Source organism: Canis lupus, chromosome 6, assembly GCF_048164855.1.
Source record: "Canis lupus baileyi chromosome 6, mCanLup2.hap1, whole genome shotgun sequence".
NCBI lineage: Eukaryota > Metazoa > Chordata > Mammalia > Carnivora > Canidae > Canis > Canis lupus.
This window is the reverse complement of record NC_132843.1, coordinates 80,391,784-80,407,763: the sequence shown is the minus strand read 5'-3', so window position 1 is coordinate 80,407,763 and position 15,980 is coordinate 80,391,784. Positions and strand designations below refer to the sequence as shown.

The following is a 15,980-nucleotide window of genomic DNA, read 5'->3' as shown; positions in this document are numbered from 1 at the left end:
GGTGGAGAAAGGAGCTCCAGCCCATGTAAGGAGGGGATTAGGAACAGGCCTGTGTTAGCACCGGGTGGGCTCTACATACTAAGGTCCGTAGACTCACAGACTCCTCCCACCCACTCCAGAAACGGGTCTCCAGCTGCTGGCATCACTAGCATGGTCTTCTTCAGGAAAAAGGGGGCACCTGGGAAGTAGGAAAGCACTCAAACCTGTGTTTTTCAACCTTTACTGAACAGTAACCTACTTATGACAACCAGATTTAAACTGTCTTCTCTTCCCAGAAAAAAAAAAAAAAAAGCAATTATGTATAACAAAATTTTTGCTAGCAATTTCAGAGATTTCTGGGCTTTCCTGAAGTATGGGCTAACAAGAGAAGGGTTGGGATGCCTGGGTGGCTCCCTGGTTGAGCGTCTGCCTTTGGCTGAAGGCCTGATCCCAGGGTCCTGGGATCGAGTCCCACATCAGGCTCCCCACAGGGAGTCTGCTTCTCCCTCTGCACGTGTCTCTGCTTCTCTCTGTCTCTCATGAATAAATAAATAAATAAAATATTAAAAAAAAAAAAAAAGAAGAAGAGAAGGGTCTAGAAGGAAAGAAGTTCTTCAAGGACTTAAATCAGATTTCTCTTCAGAGAAGGGCTATAAAAGAGATCTATTATCTTCCCTATCCAATCACTACACTTTTTAGAGGACTCAGATTCCTTTAATTAAGCCTCAGTTGCATTTTTAGTCAAGTTTCCTGAGATATAATTTACACACAGTAAAAACTGCCCTAAAAAGTTTAGAGGTCTATGAGTTCCAGGTTTTGACAAGTGTGTATAGTCCGGTAGCCACGACCGCAATCAAGATTACAGAACAGTTCCATCACCCTCCAAAATTCTCATGCCCCTTTTTAGTCAATCTCCCCCAAGTCTCAGCCGAAGGGGAATTTTCTTGTCATTACACACAAAGCTTTAAAACTTGATAATGAAGGAACACACCAAGTTTTTCATTCACACTAAAAAGTAGTAAGTAAACCAGTAACTGGCCCAGCGCACTAAATTAGGTATAACTACTATCCTATAGATCATAACAAAAATGAGCCTAAGACCTTGTGAAATAAAATTCCTTATCTTCTATTCACCAGTAGCCACCATTCTCTAAGTTTTAGGAAGGTGGAGGCTATTTTTTTGCCACGACATCATTACATTTAGCACTGTGCCTAGCCTATTGTAGATGCTCCAACATGGTTACTGGACTCAATTAAGGTTATGGAGGAAATTTAGAGTTCAAGTCATCATAGTTTTAAGATTGCCCCAATTTCCTATTTGTTTGTTTACCATTTTAATGTTTCATCAACAGGGTATTGATCCATTTATTCATCATAGTCTTAAAGATTGCCCCAATTACCTATTTATTTGTTTAGCATTTTAGTGTTTCATCAACAGGGTGTTGATCCATTCCTTCCTTTTCTTTATTCCATTTAACTGACCATTGTCCCCTCTTACACTTTTTTTTTTTTTTTTTTTTTTTTTTTACCTACTCCAGATACTACACTTCAAGATAAAGGAGGCCTGACTCCCAGCAGGATCTCGTGATAAAGTAGTGATAATTAAAATTTAGATAAGAAGTGCCATGCTATAAAGTGATTGTGCTCTGGATAGGAAACCTAGTACTGTCTAAGGGGTGAGAAATAAAACATAGAGGAGGTGATGTGAACAGAACCTAGAGACTGAGAAGAGGCCTCCTAAAACCAAGGCCGGGACAACACTGCTTATGGCACTGTTCCTCGTTGCAAGCAGGAGAATGAGCTGATCAGATCTGCACTGTAGAGGATGGACTGGTGGGAGGGGGCAAGGGAGAAGGTCAAAGTTCCAGCTGGGAGTGCCCAGGTCAACAGAGGGCGGTCGTGGATAGAGAGGAGGGAGTGGAATTGAAGGATTCTTGACAATGAACGACAGGATTTGGTGAGGAAGAAGTTACTTCTTGGTGAAGTAAAAGAGAAGGCTTCTAGTTTCATTTGTATGCTTCTCAACTGGGTGACACTTAGGCAGGAACCTGAACAAAGACTTTTTAAAATACATGAAAACTGGGACACCTGGTTGGTTAGTTGAGTGCCTGACTCTTTTTTTTTTTTTTTAAGATTTTATTTATTTATTCATAGAGATACAGAGAGAGAGAGAGAGAGGGGGGCAGAGATACAGGCAGGGGGAGAAGCAGGCTCTGTGCAGAGAGCCCGACGTGGGACTCGATCCAGGGTCTCCAGGATCACACCCTGGGCTGCAGGCGGTGCTAAACCGCTGCGCCACAGGGGCTGCCCGAGTGCCTGACTCTTGATTACGGTGCAGGTCATGATCTCAGGGTCCTGGGATCCAGCCCTGCATGGGGCTCCAGGCTTAGTGGAGAGTCTGCCTGGGGACCCTCTCCCTCTCCTGCTTCCCCTCCCCCTGCTCACATGCACACACTCTCTCTCTCTCTCAAATAAATAAATAAGCCTAAAAAAATACATGAAAACTAATAGACTTTTCTCTCTCTTTCCAGCTTTTCTGGGTCAGAGGGAAGGGAATGGTTTGGTTTGTTTATACTCTTTCTATAGAGGACTCAAGAATCCTTAAAAATGCATACCTGTAACAATACCTTAAATCATGAATATGGGGGCGGGGGGGGGGGGGTGACAATGGCCAGAAATGGCTATCATTAGGTGTGGCTACTGGAAGTCAAGCACTGTTCTAGTAAGTCCTTTCCACGCAGTCGCATGAAGCTCAGCAGAGAAGTCTGGGCTGGAAATACAGACGTGTGACAGCTGAGGGCCTGGAGTGGACAAGATCAGCTAGAGAGTCCTGAGAAGAGAAACAAAGAAAGCCTGGGGAACAATATGTAAGGTGTTTGAGGAAGAAAACGGGCTAAAAAGGATACCAAGAAGGAGCAGTCAGAAAGGACAGAAGTGGGCCAAGAAAGAATGGTAGTAGGTATCTCAGGGGTCAACGTAGAATAAAGATTTAGGAAGGCAGCCGTCAACGTCATAGTGTGCTGCTGGGAGTTCAAGGTAAAAGATGAAGCAACTGAGGAATCTGATGGTCAGGAACACCACAGGGCCCTGATAGAGCAATTTCACTGGACAGGAGGGTGGGGAGAATGTCTACTTTAATAGGCTGAGGAGAGAACAGGAGGCTAGGAAGTGCATAAAGGGGCATGAGAGGGCTTTTCCAAGAGCAACAGCGAAGACAGTGAGACATGGTGACCCCAGAGGGCAGTGCAGCAACAGGGGTAAGTCTATTAAGATGGGAGGGACAAGCACCTGTCAAGGACAAACAAAATCCTTGTGCAGGAGTATTTCTGTCACAGATACAGCTAAGCCTGCAGCTCTACTTCCCACTGCTTACAAATTTTGTGTGCCAAATGTTCTTTCTTTTAAACGCTGTGAGCTTCATTATAAAGGAATGCAGTTCTTGAAGGATCCTTGAGCTATTACTATATTTTATTTACATGTCAATGAGCAGTGAGCCACTTCAGCACAAGTGCACCACATTTGTGAATCACATTCAATTTCCCTTTTCCAGGTTAGAAGACTAAGATTTATTCAGAGGAAACAATTTAAAGAAGTAGGTCATTATACTACCCAGGATTAGCTAAGAGACTCTGGGAAAGGGGGAAAAATGGTTTAAAGACAAACCAGAAACAATGAACCATTCAGGTAATTGCTGTCATCCAATCCCAATTTTTAAGTATTTCTTAAAATAGAAATAAGCCTGCCCATGGCTCTGGAATTCTCCCAGATGTGAACTTCTCATACCTAGCATCCTCACAAGATACTGAACAAGCCAGTGGACCCACAAGGCAGCTTCTCATTTGTTTCTCAAAAACCCATATTTCCTATTTTGATTTCAGATAGGATAGAAAGTTTCCAATTTGCTGTATTTTCAGGAGTGTTATCTCCCCAAACACTCATTTACTAGAAGTTCTGTTTCTTAATTGGTTAATCAAGAAGGTTAAAAATATCAAGAGGTTCTAACCACTGTGCTCACTGCTAGCTTATGGTACAGGTTAGTCCAACTAAGACTAGGCACTGGCACACATCTGCTCAGTGGGAGCAGCAAGCATGGGCTTTAAAATCCAAAAGACCTGGTTCTGAATCCCGGTTTTGCCGTTTAGTAGTTCTGTGGCTGCGGGCAGGTTCCATAATGTCTCTGAGCCTTAGTTTTCTTATATCTTTTAAGAAAACAGTATTACTTATCTCACAAAGCTGTGAGGATTAAGTGCATCTGGGAGCTTGCATATAATATAACAAGCTTTAAAATATATGAATTGTCTTACCACGTTTAAACCATTCCCTTGTTCGAAAGCCAGCTCAAATTTCATCTTCAGTGGCTTCATGAAGCCCTTCCTAACCTGCCCATCTTACATCCTTCACCTTCTTCTCCGAACTCCTAACACCTGAACACGATGTTGCACTCAAGGATGGACTGTTCCTTAATGTATCCTCTTGGCTTACTACATGCATATTTGGTGTCCCTGATCTTCAGGGCACAACCTAGGACACATCCCTTTCTTATCACACCCATGGATCTCAGCACAGCGTCAGAGGGCCACTGAAGACTCAGAATTCAGTGATTTTGGAATTCGATACTACCTACAAGTCTCCTTCACTCCACTGATTAACCAGTTAAGAAATTGAGCCCGAAGACATTGAATGGCTTGCCAGAGAAGGCGGCTGAAGAGTAAACCAGGTCTCTTGCCTTGCACCCGGGAGCCTGCTGTGCTCTCGGGAAGCAGCAGCATAGCAAATTCCACGAGGGCTTCGACAGGCCAGGAAACATCTGCACTCCCTGGATTAAGCCACTTCACATGGACCAGGGTGGATCTGCTTATCTACTGACTGACCCAAACACAACAGCGGTCTTTGGGTCCTGACACGACGCAGAGCAACTGACGCTCCTCTGCTGCCACCTTCTGGCAGAGCGTACCACGACATGGGCACTTGTTGGCGTTTTCTTCAGCAAATACTCCCCCCACACCCATTACATATCAGGCTCTGTGGGAAGAAGAAAACCCAATAAAAAAGCACTCTCAAGAAGCTCACAATGTAGAAATAAAGAGAGACTACACACAATTTGATTAATTAATTGGTTAAACCAGTCCTAAGAAAAGTGCCAGGAGAGAATACGGACCTCAGGCTGGAGCTGGGGAAGCCGGGTAGCCAGCGGTGGGCTCTAACCTACAGGGGTTCTTACAGTGTGAATAGAATTTCATCCAGCAAGGAATGGCAAGAAGGCCATTCCAGAAAGAAAGTCGAGCACACGCACAGAGGGTCACAGAAGTAAACCACGTTCAGGAAACGGTCTGGGTTTTCTCCCTGAGTACATACAGTGATGCAAAACCAAAGACCCAAAGCACAAGAAGCAGCGTAGACAGCGACAGATGCTAACAGCAGAACAGCGTATTTCTGGACGGGCTCAGCTCAGAGCCTACTGAGGGATCTCTCCACGGGGCTGACAGAACCACCCACCCACAGAATCCTCTGCGCTGCCTGACACAGCACAATTTCAGATTTTGTCAGGAGCTGGTCCTCTGGGCATAAAAGATCACTCTGGAACTTCCCTTCTTATAGGTAGGGCGAAACGCCGGCTTCCATGAAGAGTCGATGTGACTGTACAGTTTGTAGTATGCAAATAGCTCAAAGAGCTCGCCTCTGCATTTCAGAATTTCCTGTTCAAAGGCCGTCTAACCCTTAATTTACCTAAACCAGCTTCTCTCTGTAATTGCCTACATATCCAGCAATTTTTTTGTTTTATTTACTTAAAATGCATTATATAATATTGAAGGTTGAAAAAGTTATTATAAAGCATACAACCACCAGGGGCGCCTGGGTGGCACAGTTGGCTAAGTGTCCAACTCTTGGTTTCAGCTCAGGTGGCGATCCAGCCCCATGTCGGACTCTGCACTTAGCACGGAGTCTGCTTAAGACTCTATCTCCCTCTGCCCCTGTCTCCTCTCTAAAACGAACAAGCCAATCTTAAAAAAAAAAAAAAAAAAAGAATAAAAAAAAGAACAGAACCGCTATTTATCATCCAACTTAAGAAGAATACATTACCAATACCAGTTTCCTCTTGAAAAGAGATGTATGTTCCTACCTTTTGAAATTCTTAATTGTCCTCTGCTCCTTTAACCTCTTGGGTGGGATCCTTAAGTCAGTGCACATGTTTAAATTCTTTAGGAATATGAAGAAACACCAGTTCTAAACTGGTTATTCTGAACACTGGACATCTTATATCCTTCAACATCCACCCTCTCCCTCTCCCCCCAACCACACCAAATAACACAAGCAAGCAAGTCAGCTTCCCAAGGGACCATCGGGAAGAGAAGAGGACTGAGGGAAAAAACACATGTCTAGGATATCAAAGGCATCAAGCAAAGAAATTTTACCTGCTGCTTCTGCTATTGCATGCCCATTCCTGATGTCTCAACTCAGCATACCGAAAGTTAGCTCCCAAACACAGAAGGTGCTAGCAAATTATGGCAGGGGCTTGATTCAATTCCCCAGAACACAAAGATCAACTCCCTGTGCCTCGGATTTCCATAGAACCAGGAACAGTAAGGAACTCCACTGCCAGATCAAACTATTCTAGGATAGAGCAGGTCAAACTACCTCTGACACACCTTGCGCACACCTGTGCAGCAGCTTCCCAGAAGCCCCATTTTCAACAAATGGGTGGCCACTCCTCTGGTTGTCCTTCCCTAGTAACCTAGTAAACACCAGAGTTCATTTTGTAAGATTGTTATAAGTGACCGTCTTCTTCTAACATGGGAAAATCAACCGGTAGGAGAGAAAGGGGCGGGGGTCTGAGAGAAGGCACAAGATTTTGGTCCCTCCCACACGTCTCCAATACTCACAGCTCTGAAAAAAGAACCACTTTATCAAAAGGAGATTAACTGTAAAAACACAGCTGATAAGGGCTTTGAGTAGCAGGTGTTGGGTGACTGCTCACTTTACTCTGAAGTGGTTGGGGAATTGGGATAGAACCACCAGAGGCTCTGCTGCATCAGGGAGGGAATGGATTCCTGTCCTTTGGAATGCATGTGTCCCAAGGGGGTGGGAGAAATGTTTTAAACCTCCACTCCTGAACCGTTAAGTGGCGTACTGAGGAATTATGTGACAAATGCCACTGTCTCTGGAAAATGAAGTGAGTTTGTGTCTCCATAGCTGTGCTTAGCAACAGAAATACAGGAAAAAGATAACAGACTTGGAAATTCAAGACCCTTAAACATTACTGTAGTAACTCAGGGCAGGCACCATCCGGGTCTTCTTTCCCAGAATACTTCGGTGGAGCTAAACAGTATTATTTTTATAAACAGCTTTATTGAGATACAATTCACATCCCCAGTTAAGTGTACCATTCAGTGGTTTTTAGTACATTCACAGTTATGTAATTATCACCATCATCAACTTTGAAACATTTTCATCACCCCAAAAAGAAACTGCATATGCACTGGCAGTCACTTTCCAGTTCATGTTTTTAAATATAGATCAACAGCATCATTCTCACTGGCTAAATGGTACCATGTTGCATCAAATCTAAAACGTCACCCATTGTGAGATGTACCGCCACTTTACCACTAAAAAAGAAAGAGCAGCGCCAATCACACACGCTTTTCATCACCTTTTCACTGCTTGATTTAATAGTTATTGAAAGGGATCTTTTAGAATTAGACATATTTTGTACAGCAATGCACACATCTCCGTGGATGTAACATTACACCTATGCCAAATTCACACATGTGCAGGAATGACAGCTAGCAGTAAGGCGTTCTGATTTCAGATACAGTGAAATGTGAAAAATGTTCACAGTAGAATCAACAGTATCAAATATTGCACAGTATGGAGCGTCCTTGGTTACAAAACAACAGAAACTGACCTCACTAACTAGGCAGGAAAGGAATCACACAAGCACGGTCTCTATAAGCTGATGAACTAACATAATAATGTATCATCTAAGCAACCCAGAAACCCTTAGAATGGGGGTAGAAAATGTATCTACTGCTATATACATTTCACTCTCTCCCTGTTCCACAGTCATAGTCAGGAAGAGAGAGAACTATCTATCTCAGTATAGAAAAACGTAGTTAAGTTCAGCTTTTTTGTAGTCTTTTAGATAAGGAAAGAAAATACCTATTTTAGAACCAAAATTGAGAGAGAGTGGAGGAGCTGTGGAATCTCCTTTCTAGAGCGCCTTTCCCAATTAATTGACAACTGCCTGTCTTTAGCTTGGAGACAGTGAAATGAGTCTTTAAAAAACCATGACTCAGAGTTTAATTACTTGGTTTAAGTTTCTAACATTCCAAAGATGATGCCAAATTAATTTGCTGACAGCTTCACATTAGTAGGAATAACTACCTAGCTTATAAAGACCCCAAGGGATTCAAGGTCGATAAGTGTGGTATATACGACTCAGCCAATACGGACGGTATCCTGGCCAAGCACAGTCACACGTGGGCTATCTGAGAAAGAGAAACAATTTTAGCTTCTTGTAGAGGAAAACTATTTTAACCGTTTCTACAAAGAAAAGGACACCAATAGGGACGCCTGGGTGACTCAGAGGTTGAGCCTTTGGCCCAGGGCATGATCCTTGAGTCCCAGATTGAGTCCACCTCACGTCGTGCTCCCTGCAGGGAGCCTACTTCTCCCTCTGCCTGTGTCTCTGCCTCTCTGCGTCTTTCATGAATAAATAAATAAAATCTTTTTTTTTAAAAGGAAAGACACCAATAAAAAAGATGTAAAATTCAGTATAAAGTTAAATGGCAGTACTTTGTCATCTATATTTCATTTCTTATTAAAGTTGCATATGTTAAAAAAAAGAAAGATGTAAAATCCAGGGTTGGGTTGAGAGGAGAAAAGCTAGAGGAGAAACAGAGCAAGAGGATCAAAGGCAGACACTATCAGATTCTAATATTAGCCAAGGGAACTGTTTACATTTTGTTGCTAAGGAAAACTTGGCGCTTGGGAAAATGAACCCAACCACTACACTATTGTGACAGCTGCCGCTTGGCTCTGATACCCCTGCAGAGTTATCTGCCAACTGCCTGCCACTTGCCATTTCTGTCCTGCTGTCTGCCAGTCAAATCAACCCCGTTACAATCAGATGACCCTGTTGGTTTCTATAATCCTCAGGGGCAAGCCAAAGACTGGATGGCGGTGATTACAGTACCATGAAGGTAGACTGGGGCATGCTGGGCTACCAAGTAAGATGGACTGGCCCCTGAATCAAAATCTTTATTCCTAAATCCGAAAGAAGAAATGGTTAGTGAGTTCAAGGACAAGAGACGAAGAGGCTTGGGTGGTGACCTCCATGTGCGGCTGACTCAAGACGTGATAGTAGGCAAATCACTCCAGGCTCCTAGGGCCTCACCATTTGCATTTGTAAAACAGGAAGTTTAACTTCTATTCTTTACATCAGGTAAAGAGAATACATGTGCACATACTTGAGCTTTCCAGGAAAGAAAACAACAGGAACTTTGTAAATCCAAAATCTTAAAACTAATAAATGATTTCAGCTTATGTAGCAAAATAAAAAATTATCTAAAATGCTGCAAATCTTGAATTTCTTGACTCTTGTGTTTACTCTTCAGTGATTATGGCCATCGTCATGGACTTACATCATAAGAAAGACCTTTGTTCCTAGAATTAAAATTTTTTTTCAGGCTCCCTTTCTCTGCCCTGCTTAAAATGGTAATAGTTTATCACTCTGGAACTTTGGAATATATAGAAAAAAAACAAAATAAAAAATGTCCGTAATCCCCCCCCCCCCCGGAAAAATCTAGTGTTAAGATCTCCATGTTTATTATTGTTTGGTATTATAATCTATTTTTTGTATCTAGCTCTGCCCATTTAATGACGTATCTGTAGTTATAACGAATTGACTAAAGCATACAGGGTGTAAAGCAGAGACTGATCATGAGCCAATGGGTCGGCACACACCTATTTACCCCTCCTTAGGACCAAACATTCTCAGAAAGGAAAAGCCAGCTGTGCAGGTTTAATGGCAAGACCCACTCCCCAGTCCACATGCCCTAATTACACTACAAATGGAGATTCTTTCTGAGAAGTGGCTTTTCCACTGGGTGGGCCTCGCTGTGGCCAGTTTTAAAGCCCCATTTATCCCAGTGCTCACTAATTGTTTCAAATTGGACCTGTGAATGTGAGCTTCAGGCCTCCATCATGGTTCCCAGCAGGAGTCCAAATGCTTCCACAATGAGCTGATTACAGAGAAAGCTGCAGCTTCAAGAGAATTAGCACCCAGCATGCTCTTTCAGAAGGAAAATTTAGCTGTTTTCAAAACATGTGATTTTTTTTTTCTTTCAGCTTATGTTTCTCTAGAGGGAGAAATTCTAAATGGCTTTAATTCTGTAAAGGCTTAAATGATATGTTTTATTTGATCAAGTCATTCCCCAGCTGAAAATACTTCAGTGGTATTCCATAGCTTTGAAAACAGAAGTTCAAGTTTCTTAGCATAGCACAACAAAAATCTACATGATTTGGTTCCTGCCTACCTCTCTAGCTCCACAATTTCTAAAGTATACCCAGTAGAATACCAGTCTTGGGTTTCTGTGAAAAAAAAAAACAAAACAAAACTATTCGATGGACACAGAAATTTGGAAAATGCTGCAAATTCTAACTACCCCCTTCTCCATACCCAACTCCCCCCAACACCCCAGCCCGGAGAGGAAGGATCCTGAAAAGGCTTCTGAGTAATCCTGTTTACCTTTGCTTAACCCATTCTTTTACAAACTAATTTGGCCACAGACTGTCTGCCTTTTTTTTTTTTTATTAATTCATCTAAATCTGTTTCACAAAGACACCTTCAGAAATGCAACACTGGCCTTGCCATCTCCCAGCTTCAGGTATACTGAACTTGTTTTTTGAATTTCTTGGGTTCCCTCTAAAATACCATCCCCTCCTATTGCTACTTATAATTCACTTCTAGTTGTCTTCAAAATTCAACTCCAGTCACCTCCTCTGGCACACCTTCTCCGTCACCCTACTCAGCCTAATTTAGATTCCCCTCCTCCGTGCCCTCACAGCAATCTATACATATCTTTATCAGAGCACTTAACAACTGACTATATTATTTGATTTGCTTGTTTGCCTTCCCACAATAGATAAATTTAAGCTCTCAAGGGCAGGAAAGATGTTTTTCTTTAACCTTGTATCTTTAATAACTGTGCCTGGCACACAGCAGTCTCTCAATAAATGGATGCTTTATATATGTGGGTTCCCATTTAAATAGGATTCTATATACAAACAACACAGTTCCAAAATCTTTTATTCTAGGAACCGCTTCTGATTAATTTGCCATTTTTATACATGTGTCTATCTTCAGTACAACTGGTCACTTCTAATTATTGTTACCAAATTAAATAATAATTTGAGGTTTCTGTTTTGCATCCAAAAAATTCTATTACATAGTGATCTGCATGTAATACTTCTAAGCGTATCTAAGAAGCTGTATCTGCTAACTTTCTCTCACAGTGGTTCATTTCCTTCAGTGTTTATAAGGTTCTATGTGAGTTTGTCTTCGGTCAGCAACTGTTTTATAGAAATTCTTTGTACCCTGGGTTGTCAGTGTGTTTCTTCATGGTAGTTTTAAAGTGCTTGTGCCAATGGCCCCAGATTTCAAGACTGCAGACCTAGTTTCTTTGCTAAATTCTTGGCTGGGGGTGGGGGGGGCACCTGGGTGGTACAGTGGGTTAAGAGCTCTTGTTTTAGGTTTGGGGCATGATCTCAGGCTCATGAGATCAAGCCCTGCACTGGGCTCTGCACTCCCCCTCTCCCTCACCACACTCTATCAATCAATCAATCTTTTAAGGAAGAAATTCTTGGTTTGGGATTTCCACACTATATGGGTAGTAAGAATTTCCCAGAAAAGATTTTTCTGTCCCTGCCCAGACCCTTGAATAGGTCCTATCCTATCCTTGACATTTCTTGGGGCCACAGACAAAGTACCCTTATCATGAATTAGGCAGCCTTTTGAGAACTCTAGCTTTATACAGGTTCTTGGTTACAGCCCCTAGCCTAGTCAGGTCCAAAGCCATGCTTCCCATAACCACACATGGCATTAAAATCTGAGCCTCCAGATGCTAAGATCTACTCTATAGGTCTTCAACCAACCCTGAGCCTCTCAAACTACTCTGGTCTTTGGATTCTTTTCAGTTTTGTCACCTAGCAGTTCCCTTTCACTTTTCTGAACTCAATTATACTTTCCTACATTTATAATGGGAGAGGGATCCTTATAAAATCTATCTACTATGTTCCTAGAACCTTTTCCTAAGTAAATTTTGAATCCATTCACTTTTCTCCATCTCTTTTACTATTATCTATGTGCAAGCTACTTGCTCTCTCTCATGCCTCTCTCTATTCCTGTCCATCTTTCCCTGTCCAATGCATATGGAATAATGTAACCAGAATAAAAGCCAGAATTTAAGAAAATGTGAGATCAAGTTATATTTTTATATATTTTCTATATGACCCAGCAATTCTACTCTGAGGTATATATCCAAGAGAAATAAAAACATATGCCCACACAAAAACTTGTACATGAATGTTTATAGTAACATTATTCAAAATAGCCAAAAGATGGAAAGAACCCATGTCCACCAACTTATGAATGGCAACCAAAATGCAGTATATCCACATTGCAATTTGTTTGAATAGTGTTGGAATTCCAACACTATTGGAATAGTGTTTGGCCATAAAAAAAAAAAAAAAAAAAAGAATAAAATGCTGATACATGCCACAACAGGAATGAACCTTGAAACATTATTCTAAATGAAAGAAGTCAGTCACAAAAGACCACATATTGATTCTATTTATATGAAATGTCCAGAATAGGCAACACTATAAAAACAGGAAGTAGATCAGTGGTTGCTTCGGTCTAGGAAGTGGGTAGATGAGGTGGGAATAGGGGGGCAATGACTAAATGTATGGGATTTCTTTTTAAGATGATGAAAATGTTCTAAAATTGACCACGATAATCATTGCACATATCTGTGAATATGCCGAAAATGACTGAATTGTACACCTTAAATTATATGGTATATAAATTTTGTCTTTATAAAGATGTTAAAAAAAAAAAAGCTTCCAGTAACTCATCATGGTTCTTAACATATATATCCAAAATCTTTGTCCTCAGCCATAAGACTTTGTGTTATATAGCTCCTATTTATTCCCCAAGCCTCACCTTAGATTGCTCTTTCCCTAACTCTCTACATCAAAGTCACATCCTCTCTCAGATTCTCCAAAGGATCAAGCACCTTCCCACCTTAGTGGTATTCAATAGCCATATTTCTGCCAGGAATGCTTATCCCCTTCTCCTAGCTACTATTTGTCCTACACATTTTGAGCATCATACCCTTAGGATAACCTTACCCTGCAGGAGAAGGGAGGTCTTCTGTAGGTGGATACAACTCACACTACCTCTCCATAGTATATATTATAATTATTTAATATTTATCTTTCTTCACTACCATGTATGTTTCCCAAGGGCTGAGACTGTTTGCTTGTTCACCACTATATTACCTGGGTTCATCATAATACTTTGCAATGGCAAACACTCAATAAATATTTTGAAAAAAAAAAAAAGAATGCTAGTGACTGAGTCCAACAAATGTTATGTAATGTCTTCTTATTTATCTTGTGCCATTACTGTATTTGTCTATTATCTAATAAATATCTAATATCTCCGTTTATTATTTTGTGCCGTCCTAAAAATGCGCTTATCTTGAAACACCACATTCATGTAATTCATCAATATATATATATATTTTGATATATATATATATATATTTTTTTAAAGATTTTATTTATTTATTCTTCATAGAGACACAGAGAGAGAGAGAGAGAGAGGCAGAGACACAGGCAGAGGGAGAAGCAGGCTCCACGCAGGGAGCCCTACGTGGGACTCGATCCAGGGTCTCCAGGATCACGCCCTGGGCTGCAGGCGGCGCTAAACCGCTGCGCCACCGGGGCTGCCAGATATATATATATATATTTTAAAGATTTTATTTATTTATTCATGAGAGACACAGAAAGAAAGAGAGGCAGAGACACAGGCAGAGGGAGAAGCAGGCTCAGGCTCCATGCAGGGAGCCTGATGTGGGACTCGATCCAGCGTCTCCAGGATCAGGCCATGGGCTGAAGGTGTGCTAAACCGCTGAGCCACACGGGCTGCCCAATTCATCGATATTTTAATTTAATTCTTTTATTATTATATTTGCTGCTTCTGGAGGAATTATGTCCCAGTGATAATATATGGTACACAGTACATAACAAATATTTGTGGCTTAAGTAAAACCTCTCAAGTAAAATTAGTATCTGTAGCAGGTGCCATCTTATTGTTCATAGGTCATAAAAATCCCAGAAGACAGTAACTGTTTCTCTAGGTTTCTCTAAATAATGGTATGTACACCTAAATATTTAATAATGCAGTTTGATAAAAAGCCTGATTTACCCCTCCTTTCAGGGGTCATGATCTTAGTGATGAATTTAACTCATTTTACTTGTGTCAGCCCAGAAGCATTTTTGAAATGGAGTTTTTTCTAGCTAATATTCAGAAAATATTACTTTCACATTTAGTCCTAGATGAAACTAATAATACCTAAATTACATCCAAGCTATTATATATATAAGCATTCAATATCCAAGATTGACTTATTAAAAATTTTCTTGGCTGGAAACCAGTGTAAAGATGATGCTCTGCAACCTATTACCCCAGAAAACTTTCTCCAATTTTTATATAAAGAAATGAAAAAAGAAAGGAAGGAATGAAAGAAGAGAAACACTATTTTTCAACTCACTTAACATTTCTCTTCTGCTTCTCAAAATTTTAGTTTTAGAACTACCATTATAATAAACAAACATCTAAAAAATTTAACTCATTGTACCTTGTGGATGATAAGACTTATTATACATATATACACACTCACAAATACAAAATCTCCTTCCTTTGGAGATTCAAAAGAAAATGAGGTCAAACTGAAATCTAAATTTTTATACGATTTCACTTCCTTTTCTAGTCTTAAAAAAGGAATAAATATGGCTTCAGTTTTTAAGTAGATCTGAAACAGCTACATGGAGTGCATTCTATTTTTTTACTTTTTCAAGTGGGAGGAAATGTCCCATTCTTCTTGGTCACATCTTCCAACATCTTCTAATATTGACAATCAAAAAGTTCTTCTTAGCTTCTCCCTTAAATCTCTCCTGTGCCAATTCATGACTGCTCTCTCATCATTTTCCTCTAAAGAAATTGTAAAATAACCGGTCACTATCCTTCTGCCATCATCCTACACTATTCAGTTCTTTTTCTGGTATTCTTAAATTAATTAAAATGATATCCTAGCTTTATTTCTCTGAGCCTTTTTCATGCTACGGCTTTTCCTTGCTGCCAGGGAAGTCTTCACAGACTCCTCAAAACAAAAGAAAAGATCTTTCTCTGTGCTTTAGGTTCTCTACCACAAAATGGGGAAACAGTGTCTGACCATGATTTCTTTTTTAAGACAAATAGAAAAAAGATATGCCTTGTATTCATAACAGAATAAGTATCTATGCTAAATAATCAGAAAAAATTAAGATCTCCGCCAAAAATCTCCCAGAAGCAAAATAGACAACCCAAACTGTAACATAAAGATCTACTTTCATAAATGTATTTGGGATTGGGGGAGAGACTTCACACCCATTTCTTTATCTCCTACCTCAAAGCAGAACCCTACAAAGGAAATCAGTACATAACATACCTCCTCCTGTCCCTGGCTTCCACAGAGGAGTCTGTTCCAGGAGTGGAGAGCAGAGTGGCAGTTGTAACCCCATTGGCAGTGTTAGGTGGAGGGCGATTAGTGATCACACAGAGTGGGGTGCTAGAAGAGACATTGTCTGCTGTTTTCTCTACTGTTGAGTCAGCCTGGGATTTGTAAGGAGTCCTGAAATAAAAAACACAAAAACAAAAAAACACAAGCAGAAAAAGG

General features: G+C 40.8%; 1 protein-coding gene across 16 annotated transcripts in view; it reads right to left on the bottom strand.

Moving 5' to 3' along the window:
* Positions 1-15,980, bottom strand: part of PPP1R12B (protein phosphatase 1 regulatory subunit 12B) — a 204,823-nt gene that overhangs the window by 105,001 nt on the left and 83,842 nt on the right. For 14 of the 16 annotated variants that reach the window (XM_072831465.1, XM_072831467.1, XM_072831466.1 and 11 more), the window contains one exon: positions 15,753-15,935. In XM_072831465.1, the coding sequence (XP_072687566.1) occupies positions 15,753-15,935 (183 nt within the window). Of the gene's footprint in view, positions 1-6,392; positions 6,781-15,752; positions 15,936-15,980 lie in introns of those variants that run through there. The other 2 variants (XM_072831472.1, XM_072831473.1) reach the window with 2 other exon arrangements.